Here is a 10,971-nt window from a genome sequence, read left to right as displayed (position 1 = left end):
ATGATTCTGTAGTCTCCATGCCTTTGTTCCTAAATACAGATGCAAAAAATGAGGTGTGTAGATAGATTTATAGATAGGTGGATACATGGGCCTATCTCTGATCAAATAAATCAGAATCCATGAAAATGAGACCAGGTTTGGAAACCACTGTTCCACTGTGTTGTCAGAAGTAAACCTAAATCCAGGTGAGTTAATCATTTTATTGATCTGGAGAGGTGTTTTTGTGTAATGGAGTGAGGTGTTTCTTTGTTTGATTTTGAGTCAGCTAAGCCTGTATTCAAATTTGATATTTACCCACTTGCTAGTAACTATCTCTTAGGGTTATATATGTTGCTAAATAAAATAATACATGTAAAGATAAATAGTAAACACATAGTAGTAAATGTTACTTTTCTCCTTTCTGCCTTCTGTATTATCTCTGAACTCATAAGCCTGAGAAGCAGAAATTCCTGGGTTCTTCTCTATCTTGTGATTGGGAGGTTGGGCAGAAGTTGTTTGAGTGCCCTGCAAGATGACCCCCCACACTCTGCACCTTTCCAGAATGGTGAAGGAGAGAGCAAGAATCTGTTTCCTTAGTCTGTCTCTCCAAACTGTACCTTGTGGCCTGCTTCGTGGGAATTTGAGTACTTTCAAGGGAATTATCGAATAGTACATATGACTGTAGACTGGGGAATGCTCCTCTGTTTTTGCTTCAAGTTTCCCATTGCTGCAAGGAAAAATCCTCTGGAGGTTCTAGGGTCACAAATGTGACCTGGAAGATCCCCAAAGGTTCTAGGATCCTCTAGGAGCCAAAGAAACATAGGAGACTGGGAAAGAAACAACACTGGGAGGCTTTGCACCTAATACCTGTGGACTAGTGGGACTCTACTGTGGGGGTGGGTCTGGTAAAGTGAGACATGTAACCCCAGCTGCTGATCACCTGACTACTTGCTCTGGTTTGGGGGAGATGTCCCAGTGGTGGGACTGCAGAAACTCTGGCGATGGTGCCAACAGGTTTTCGTTTTCCCATTTTCCTCTCCCTTTCTTTCTTCACAGGGGGGAGGCTCCTGAAGCCCTGTAACCTGAAGGGGTAGCTCTGGCAGTAAAGCACTGGTAATGCTTCCTTCTACTTGAGATAAAGGAGCAGACTCCCTGACTTGGAGGAGATGGTGCCCTGATCTGCTTGTTCAGCAGCTGGCACTAGCCTGGGTCAAGAGGGCTCCAGATGGGGCTTGTGTGTGGTCTCAGGTCCTGGACTGCAGAGAGATGGGGGTGTCAGGAGAGGGAGCTGAGGATCAGGAGTAGATGAGGGAGGCCTTTCCCACCTCCCAGAAGGTAGGTCATCAAGCCCCAGATCAATGTTACATCCCAAGTTCCTTGTATCCAGGTGTTTCAGTGACATCTCTGACTGTCCTTCTACGCTGAAGCTTCTGGGGGTGGGGAAAGGTGGAGGAGGGCACTGGGTGGATGATGTGGGTGCTGAGACAGAATGGTTCCAGTTTCCCAGGGGTTGGAGTCCCTGGTGTCTGCTTTTCCAGGACAGCTGGGGCCTTGTGAAAATCTGGAAAGGAAGACATGCAAGAGGAATGGAGAGCCTTGTGCTCATGACTCAGAGATGTTCGGACAAGGGTGGTGGCCTCGTGAAGGGATGACCTTGTGATAAGAGGGAACAAGAGCTAAAGCTGGAGGCAGAACTTTGAGATGGGGGGTGTCAGAGGGGCTTTTCTGAAATGTGAAAGTGAATACGGGGGCAGATTTTGCAACACCACCCAGCCTGCTGTCTTCTCAAGCCTCTGCTCTCCAACCCCCGCCTGTTCCCCCACCCCACCCTGTGCTTCCTCCCATCTTTCACCAAGCTCTCTTTCTGTTTCTGCTTTCTCCGGCCTTCTCCCATCCTGTTCTGCCACGCCCTCTGCCCGCTCTGTCCCCGTTCCTCTCTTCCCTGGTGTCCTGTTCATCTGTTTCCATCCCCCTGGCTGCCTGCCCTGGCCCTCTGTCCGTCTATCCTTTAATGTGGGGCCCATGGGAACTGGAGTTCACAGCAAAACAGGAAGAGCCTGTGAGCAGGAAACTGGGAGTGGGGCAGGGGGTGAACAACCAGCAGTAACCTCAGCCTCCCACATCTGGACTGAAGCATCGCCGGGGCTCTCTGTCTCTCCCACAGCAACCCACCAGCCCCAGCTTCTTCCATCCATCTTAGTGCTTCACTGGTCCAGCTGACCTGAGAGAGAACCAGACAGGAGCATCCTGGACTCCAATTCAAGAGAAAGAGCACAGGAGTGCTCACTGGAGTGAGGACATCTGGATTCTGATCCCAGCTTGGCCACTAACTGTGTGTGGTCTTGGAAAAGGCTCTCCCATGAGCTCAGTGTTCTGAGGCTAGTTCTTCTGAATGTTCTTTGTAAAATGGTGCTCCTGTTATTTACCCTCCCTCCCTCCCTCCCTCCCTCTTGAGGTTGCTCTAAGGCCCAAAAGATATAGTGAAACAAGCACTGGAAGGTTAATAGTGTGAGATTCCAGGTGATGGGAAGACCTATAGATGAAAGGATTGGAAGTTAATGATCGCTGCTACCATTTCTTGAACACTTACTATGTGCCACACATTGTGCTGTGATACGTTGTTTATGTCTCATGACAACCTTATGCAGCTAAAACCATTATTATTATCATCCCTATTTTAAAGGTAGGGAAATTGGTTCAGAAACATTATGTAACTTATTTAATTGCAATCAGACAGCTAATAAGAGGCAGAGGCAAAGCCAGATTTGAACCCAAAACCTGAGCCCAGAGCTCAGGTGCCAAACAACACGTTGAGATGAAATTGACAAGAGTTAACAAGTACAGAAGAGGATCATATTATTTCTCTTATTTAAGAAACAGGAACATAGTACCTCCTCTGTTGCCGACTCTATGCTAGGCCCTGTTCCATGGGCCACAGGGGAGATAAAATCAATTAAACATGGTATCTACCTTCAGGGGTGTATCTCATTTTCCAGGCAACAGGGCAGGACAACTACAGCTATAGTCTCAGTACATCCTGGTTAGAACCTACCATCACTTCAGATGGAACGGTTCCCAGATACGAGAACCTGTGTATCTTCCCAGGTCCATCCTGGGCTGGCACCTGAGTCACCTGCCATCTCCACCCCTACCTCCTTGCCAGGCCTGCCATTGCTCCTCCTCTCTCTCCTGGCCTCTTCACATTTCGGTGGCCCCCTGCAGGGCACCCACGTTCAGAAAGCCTCCCTGGAAGGAAAAGCACCTGCCTTTCCACCTCTGGAGTGATACCAGCTTGGCTGAGGCCCAGGGCGTGTGGGGAGAGCTTTTTGGCCTTTTCCCAGAGGCAGGAGAGGAGGAGGGAGGCTGGGAAAGCAGGCTGGGGCTCGGTGTTGCAATTCCGGGCAGTGCAGGGACCTTTGCTCTACGTGGTGTCTATGGAGGGGAGGGAACACTGACTCTGGAGGCTGCCGGGATTGGGATGGGGGTGCCTGGGAGGCCGTCTTTCTGTAAGAGCAGCTAAGAGGCACCGGGGTGAGGAGAGGAAGGGGAGAGACGTGGAACTGGGCTGGTCTACAGGGAAATGCGACTGTCATGGTTGGGGGAAGGGAAGCAGGGGTGAGGCTGGGCTGAGGGGCGGCGGGCTGGGGAGGAGTCAGCATGGTAGGGAAGCTGCTCCGTGGGTGTGGGGGACTGCGGCCAGGGTTCTGGTCAGTCGTCTCCAGTCTGCCTAGCAGGAAGGAGAAGTGGCCCGACCCCTCACCAGTCCCTCCCCTCAGCCTCTCCCCACATTACTTTTCTGGGGCTCCGGTCCTTCACTTGCTCAGCTCCGGCTCCTCTGCCAGCCAGCGAGGCCTCTGGACAGGGGATTGCACCATCCTCCTCTCCCAGCAAGGGGGCTCCAGAGACTGTCCCAGCCTGGAAGTCCGGTGGCCTGGGGATTCGGTGGGTCTGTTCCTCAGCACTGGCCTGGGGCTCTGTGTGTGAGTCTGGGGTGGGAGGGAGGTTACCCTGTAGATCTTAGAAAGTGGTCTCTGGGGAGAACTGAAGGATGATAATGGTGATGGCAGCCCAGGCAGCACCAGGATTCTATTTAGGTCCCAGAATAACTTCTGAAGGGTTCTGGGGGAGGGGGGTCCTGGCTGTGAACTGGAGTGACTCCCACAGGCAGGAGGTTTGTGCCGGGACCCTGGAAAGTGACAGTAGTGAGGGTGTCTAAAAAGCAGTGAGTTTTACTGTGTGAGTGAGCAGTGAGTGAGCTGGTCCTGGCCAACTTTGTTCCCAGTGCTGTCCTTACTTTGGAGTAAGAGGAAGGGGCTCTGACAGAAGCTGGGCAGATGTGCCCAAACACTCTGTGATGGCCTGGAGGGGTCCTTGGGGAGAAGAGGTGGCATGGTGGTCAACAGCTAAGACTTTGGAGTCAGACCAGAATTGGAATCTTGGCTCTACCATTGCCTAACTGTGTAGCCATAGGCAATTTACTTAATCTCTTTGAACCTCAGTTTCCTGATCTGTAAAATGAGCTTAAGAATAGTCATGATATTGGGGTGCCTGGGTGGCTCAGTCGGTTAAACGTCCTACTCTTGATTTCGGCTCAGGTCATGATCTCACGGTTCGTGAGTTCAAGCCTCTCAAGGAGCTCTGTGCTGATGACGCGAAGCCTGCTTGGGATACTGTTTCTCCTTCTCTCTGCCCCTCACCCGCTTGTGCTGTCTGTTTGTCTCTCTCTCTCTCAAAATAAATAAATAAACTTAAAAAAGAAAGAATAGTAACGACATCCATAGGAATATTGAGAGAAAGGCATATAAAGCCTTAGAACAGGCTGATATGTACGTATACAGCAAGTAAACGTTAGCGGATATATCAGTACTGATAAGATCAGGAGGAGAAAGTTGCTGAGGCCAGAAAGGAGCCCGGTTCTGAAGACTGTAACATGGATCATTCCTGCAGGACAGTCCCTTGGTAATGTCCAGGGCTCCAGGAAGAGATGTCCTTGTGGCTGGAGGCCCCTGTGCCTGATGCTTCTCCTGGTAAGCTTCTTCATCCCAGCCCTCTCCCCTGATCCCACATCTCAGCCCTTCTCCTCCCTCAGGAATCAGCCTCCTTCGTTACTTGCCTTCTGCCATACCCCAGAGAGCAGTCTAGAGTCGTTCTTGGTATCGCTTGCCTCCTTCTGCCCAGACTACCTCTATCTACACTGGTTCTGGTGCTGTTCCCTCCCAATCTGGGCTTGCTGCTGGGGACAGCTGGCGTGTCCAGGGCTTAGCAGCACTGGCTTTGAAGAGTTCTGTCTGATCTCTGAAATTGATACACATCAGCCCCTCAAGGGGACAGAGGTTAACATCCTCATTTAAGGTATTGAGGTACAGGGGACTGTAAGTGACTAGCCCTAGAGCCCACATGAACCCCAGGGGCCTGAAGCCTGAGCCAACATTTTGCTGCCCTCTAGGGGTAGAAACAAGTTTGTGGTTTCCCAGAAGGACACAGAGGAAGTGGATGGGAGGGACCTGAGAGACCCCCCTTGTGCCTCTCTTTTGGGGCTAGACTCTGCAGTGGAGCTGTGGGAGCCAGATGCACAAGATGCAAGTGGCCAGGCGCTGGGAGTCAGCAACTGCGTCCTCAGGGAGGAAGCCAGCACGCCCCAGTCGGCTGGGGACTCCCTGGGGGCAGGGCTGGAGGCAGCAGAGCCCATAGTCCTGCTCCCTGGGGTGGATACCCCTCCAGAGTCTACAGGTGAGGAGCTGTTGGATTTGGAGGAGGCAGGGGCTCCCTGGATCTGGGAGAGGTACCTTAGGGCCGTTTACCTCATAAGATCATGGTTAAGTCCAAAGGCTTTGGATTCAACTAGACTTGAGTGATCTAAGTGTGAATTTTGTCTCTACCTTAGGCCTGTCCGAGTCTCGGTTTCCTTATTTGTAAAATGGAAGTAATAATGGTATTATCGCTTCTTGGCCTTTTGGCTAAGAGCAAGTGTAACATCTGTTCTTACCAGTTTAATAATAGTATCTATCTGTTATGGCTGTTGTAAGGATGGATCAATGCATATAAAGGCTCAGACAATACCTAGGACATAATAGCACTTGGTATATGAGAGCTACTTTCTCATAACCGACTAGGAAGGGAATGAAGGTCACTGAGTGCTCAGGGCAGTGGCCAACTGGGCACCAAGCTTTTTTCTTGGAGAAGAACACTAAGGCTCTTCCCTGTACCCAGAGCTCCGTCCGCAAAAACGGAAAAAGGGGCCAGCCCCCAAAATGCTGGGGAATGAGCTGTGCAGTGTGTGTGGGGACAAGGCCTCTGGCTTCCACTACAACGTGCTGAGCTGTGAGGGCTGCAAGGGATTCTTCCGCCGCAGCGTCATCAAAGGAGCGCGCTATGTCTGCCACAGTGGGGGCCACTGCCCCATGGACACCTACATGCGTCGCAAGTGCCAGGAGTGTCGCCTTCGAAAATGCCGCCAGGCTGGCATGCGGGAAGAGTGTGAGTGTCTGGGGGCAGGAGTGGGGGAGGAGGCTTCTGGGAAAGGGGTGCCAGGGTGTGAGGGTAGACAGGCAGCTGAGCCTACAGGGCCTTCCTACATGGTCCCTACGTATAGATTAAAATCTCTTCCTTATGTTTTACTCAATGCTCTCTGCTTTTCTGGAGCCTCAAACTACCCCTGTGCCCCATCCTTGCTTCCTGTCTCCCCCTTTTCCTCCCTCCTCACGTCCGGCCCTGTCCTTAGGTGTCTTGTCCGAAGAGCAGATCCGCCTAAAGAAACTGAAGCGGCAAGAGGAAGAACAGGCTCAGGCCACATCCATGCCCCCAAGGGTGTCCTCACCTCCCCAAGTCCTGCCCCAGCTCAGCCCAGAACAGCGGGGCATGATTGAGAAACTGGTGGCTGCCCAGCAACAGTGTAACAGACGCTCTTTTTCTGACCGGCTCCGAGTCACGGTAACTGAGGGAGCTGGGGACAGGTGGCTGTGCCCAGGGCATGGTTGGCTTCTTGATATCCGACTCAGTATAGTTTGTGTCTTCCGTCCTTGCCCTTCTGGATAGCCTTGGCCCATGGCACCAGATCCCCAGAGCCGGGAGGCCCGTCAGCAGCGCTTTGCCCACTTCACGGAGCTGGCCATCGTCTCTGTGCAGGAGATCGTTGATTTCGCCAAACAGCTGCCTGGCTTCCTGCAGCTCAGCCGGGAGGACCAGATCGCCCTACTGAAGACCTCTGCGATTGAGGTGGCTGGCAAGGCTGAGGGATGACGGGAGGACCGGGGCGGGATTGTCTCTGGCAGGGGCTTCACGACAGCCGCATGGGGAGTTGAAAGTGCCTCATGCCGAGACCAGCCTGCAGAGTCCCTGTTTGAGGTCTGCTGTTGTGTGCAGGTGATGCTCCTGGAGACGTCTCGGAGGTACAACCCTGGGAGTGAGAGTATCACCTTCCTCAAGGACTTCAGTTACAACCGGGAAGACTTTGCCAAGGCAGGTGAGAACTGAGATCAAGAAAAGATTGGGGTGGATGGAGAGACACTTTTGGTCATTAGGCTCATAGTGACTACAGAGACACAGGCCCAGGCTTTGGGTGGCTGTTCAGGGAAGGCTTCTCTTGTTTTCCCAAGATAGAAAGTTGGAATGGTGATCGGCCTCTCTCAGCTGCTCCAAATAGACCCCTGTCCTCTGTTGCATTTGGCCAGTGGTTCTCAAACAGTGTTCTAAGGAATCTGAGGTGGGGTTCTGGGGAATTGTCACCCTGGAGGAAGGTCAGAGAGGCAGAGGAATGTCCTTCTTCCTTGAGCCAAACAAGAAACTCTGTGTAATATTGTGCTTCTGGATGATGTTTTGCCTAAAGAAAAGATTTTGCACCGAGTCTTTTAAGGAACTCAGTGGTGCCCTTTAAGGAACGTGTGGACTGACTTCACCCTATCTTTCAAATGCTTTTTTTGATGAGTTGTGGAACAGAAGCTGAAACGTGGCAACTTCAGGGCCATTTTAGGTTAAGAGTGAACACTCCCTTCCCCGTGCTGCATTACACCTGGAATGTTTTCTCCAAGAATTCGTTCACAGCGCTGCTCTTTGATCCTTACTTGTAGGCTAAGCAGTGTTGGCTTCCTCATATTCAGTTGCTGGTAATGTTTGTGTCATGGGAGTGGGGGTGGGCAAGAATGGACGGCTGAGGGTGTTTTGGAGGGACTGGAACTTCGGCTCAACGGGAGACCGAGTAGTTTAACACCTGAGTGAGTGGGTCTGTAAAATAGGGCCAATGCTATGACTCCATTCTTGGGGTTTGGTAGGTCCTGCTTTCCAGGACAGAGCTCATTGTCTGGTTTCTGGTGACTCAGACCAGCTCATATGCCTCTTGTCCAATACAGGCCACTCTGAGCTTTCTAGGAAGGCCTCCCTTAACTATAGAGCATGGCACATCTGTCACATCTCCTGGCTTCTCTAGTGCCCTGTGTGCTGCTGGAGTGTATAGGCGCCTAATGGGGGCAACTTGAGGACTTTTTTCCAGCTTTAAAAACCCAGCCCTGCTCCTTTTCTCTGCCTTTTTCCCTAAATGCTTATCATCCAGGTCGTTCCCAAGAGTGGCCTCCTCCTCCTTCCTAACCTCCTCCTTTCTGAACCCTTCACCATTCTCATGTCCGGGTGTTCCTGCAGCACTCGCGGGCTTGTGCCATCTGAATCTGCACCTATTTATAGATTCATTTATATAAGCGGTTGTGATGCCATCACATTTGCCTTTCATTTCTTTTTGTCAGCGAGATCTTGGGAAGGAGGAGCAGGGGCCCTCTTTTGTCAGGTCTTCATCCCTCTCTACACCCACTACTATATGCTGCAGCCACTAATGATGTGGCCTGATAACATGAGCAGACCCTGCAAGGGTGCACAGACCATCTCCAGAACCTCCGCCTCCTCTCTGTACAAAGGGGCTGTTCGGCACAATTGGAGGCTCAACACCTCAACAAGAAAGGCTTTATAAAATGGGGCTTGTCCATTAAATGTCTTAGCACACACTTGATAAACATCAGGGTGAAAGTACAGGAAGTGACTAACCAAGAAGCCTTGAATGGAAAAGTTAGCAGATGGTTGCTAAAAGAAATCTGAGAGAGCTTAGGGGATAGGGTGGAGTGGGGGAGACTGTGTGATGGGAGAAGTGTTCTTTAGATGTCACGACTTTAGGTCATGGTTTGTTGAACTTCACTCTCCTCAGCAAGAAATCTGGCTCTGTTTTTTTAATCTATTACTTATTTAACAAGCACTTATATAGTATGTGCCACGTTATAATAAGGATCCATCATGAGATGAGTACTATTACTATCTCCATTCTGCAGATGGAAAAATCAAGGCCCAGAGAACTTAAATAACTTACCCAAGGTCACACAACCCAATAAATGGTAGAGCCAGGACTCCAACCCAGGCAGTCTGTTGTCATAGTCCATACCCTCAACCTTATTGCTGTGTTCTTGCTGGGATGTGAAACATGTTATCTCTGGTATTCAAACAAGTAAGGCCTATTGCCAGTGAAAAAGTTTTCTTTGTAAACAAAAATAAGAGTTGCCTCTATTTCTAGTAATGTGGGGTCCTCCAGAATGCCAATAATAGGGGCATCTGGGTGGCTTAATCGGTTAAGTGTCCAACTTCGGCTCAGTTCATGATCTTGCACTTTGTGGGTTCAAGCCCTGAGTTGGGCTCTGTGCTGACAGCTAGGAGCCTGGAGCCTGCTTTGGATTCTGTGTCTCCCTCTCTCTCTGCCCTTTCCCTGCTCACGTTCTGTCTTTCAAAAATAAATAAACATTTTTTTTTAAATGCCAATAATAGAAGAATTTATCCTTGTCATTCAATTCAGCACCTCCTATGTGCCAGGCACAGCACTGTGTGCTTTGCATGCTTTATCATTTAGCCGTCTCAACAGTCTTACAAGTTCAGATGAGCTTCCCATATCACAGATGAGGCTTAGAGAAGTTAAGAAACTTGCCTAACATTACACAGCAGAGCCCTGGAGACTTCTTCGTGCATTCCCAATAGTTCCCCTAAGTTGAGGAGTTGGAGGAGAGAAGGAAGCTCCCACGGCTCGTGCTGCATGCCCCCGCCTCCCTTCTTCCTCCCCAGGGCTACAGGTGGAATTCATCAACCCCATCTTCGAGTTCTCCAGAGCCATGAATGAGCTGCAGCTCAATGATGCCGAGTTTGCTTTGCTAATCGCCATCAGCATCTTCTCTGCAGGTGTGAGGAGGGGCAGGAGGGAAAGGGAGCAAGAGACTTGCGCCAAGAGGGGGCTGCAGGCCCCATGGGGCAGGAATTATGGGGGTGGAAGCCCATGTCGTGCTACTTTGGGAGATGTTGGGTGTGGCATGTCCCTATTTTGGGGGTTGTGATTTGGGATATGGAACTAAGACCGTGGCCAGACTTGCTCCCCGACTCTCTTGGTGACCTGTAGACCGGCCCAACGTGCAGGACCAGCTCCAGGTAGAGAGGCTACAACACACATACGTGGAGGCTCTGCATGCCTACGTCTCCATCCACCACCCCCATGTGAGTCTCCCGATGGTGCCCTTTTTCCTCCTCCCCACAGGCTTATCCCCTGACACACCTGTTTTCCCTTCAAGACTCCTTCCCTGACTACATCTTGCACAGACAATTTGGTACCTCTCTCACAACTCCCCTACCCTTGCCCCTTCCCTGGGGAGAGACAGAACCTGTATTTGTCCCTCTCTTCCCCTAGGACCGACTGATGTTCCCAAGGATGCTAATGAAATTGGTGAGCCTCCGGACCCTGAGCAGTGTTCATTCAGAGCAAGTGTTTGCACTGCGCCTGCAGGACAAAAAGCTTCCCCCGCTGCTCTCTGAGATCTGGGATGTGCACGAATGACTGTTCTTCCCCCATATCTTCTGTTTTCTGGGCTGGATGGCTGAGGCGCCTGGCTGCCTCCTACAGGTGGAGCTGTCTGAGAAGGGCAAACATTCCTGGGAGCTGGGCAAAGGAGATCCTCGTGTGGCATTAAAGGAGAGTCAAAGGGT

At 51.0% G+C, this 10,971-nt stretch overlaps 1 protein-coding gene and 1 pseudogene across 7 annotated transcripts; both read left to right on the top strand.

Annotated features, from left to right (window-relative positions):
* Nucleotides 1–3,485: 3,485 nt before the first annotated feature.
* Nucleotides 3,486–10,971, top strand: NR1H3 (nuclear receptor subfamily 1 group H member 3). 7 transcript variants are annotated; one of them, XM_019412405.2, is made up of 10 exons: nt 3,486–3,510; nt 4,927–5,006; nt 5,521–5,709; nt 6,190–6,456; nt 6,701–6,909; nt 7,015–7,194; nt 7,342–7,441; nt 10,063–10,176; nt 10,391–10,485; nt 10,676–10,971. In XM_019412405.2, the coding sequence occupies exons 2-10, from the start codon at nt 4,964–4,966 to the stop codon at nt 10,820–10,822; spliced, it is 1,344 nt and encodes a 447-aa protein (XP_019267950.1). In that variant the 5' UTR covers nt 3,486–3,510; nt 4,927–4,963; the 3' UTR covers nt 10,823–10,971. The 7 variants fall into 7 exon arrangements, with proteins under 7 accessions (XP_019267950.1, XP_019267949.1, XP_019267955.1 ...); XM_019412404.2 differs by having other exon boundaries at nt 3,489–3,594; XM_019412410.2 differs by lacking the exon at nt 3,486–3,510 and adding an exon at nt 3,629–3,959 and having other exon boundaries at nt 10,408–10,485; nt 10,676–10,838.
* On the top strand, nt 5,917–6,041 carry LOC128776362 (U2 spliceosomal RNA; annotated as a pseudogene).

This window comes from Panthera pardus, unplaced genomic scaffold (genome assembly GCF_024362965.1).
Source record: "Panthera pardus isolate Hobbes unplaced genomic scaffold, ASM2436296v1 HiC_scaffold_12, whole genome shotgun sequence".
Lineage (NCBI taxonomy): Eukaryota > Metazoa > Chordata > Mammalia > Carnivora > Felidae > Panthera > Panthera pardus.
This window is presented reverse-complemented; position numbering and strand designations above follow the sequence as displayed.

Bases quoted from the DNA above. Each gene is read 5' to 3' on its own strand.
- NR1H3 (XM_019412405.2), top strand. From the start codon at position 4,964: ATGTCCTTGTGGCTGGAGGCCCCTGTGCCTGATGCTTCTCCTG. The intron at 6,910-7,014 runs GTAACTGAGGGA...CCTTCTGGATAG, and splicing joins CTGACCGGCTCCGAGTCACG to CCTTGGCCCATGGCACCAGA. The intron at 7,442-10,062 runs GTGAGAACTGAG...CTTCCTCCCCAG, and splicing joins GGAAGACTTTGCCAAGGCAG to GGCTACAGGTGGAATTCATC.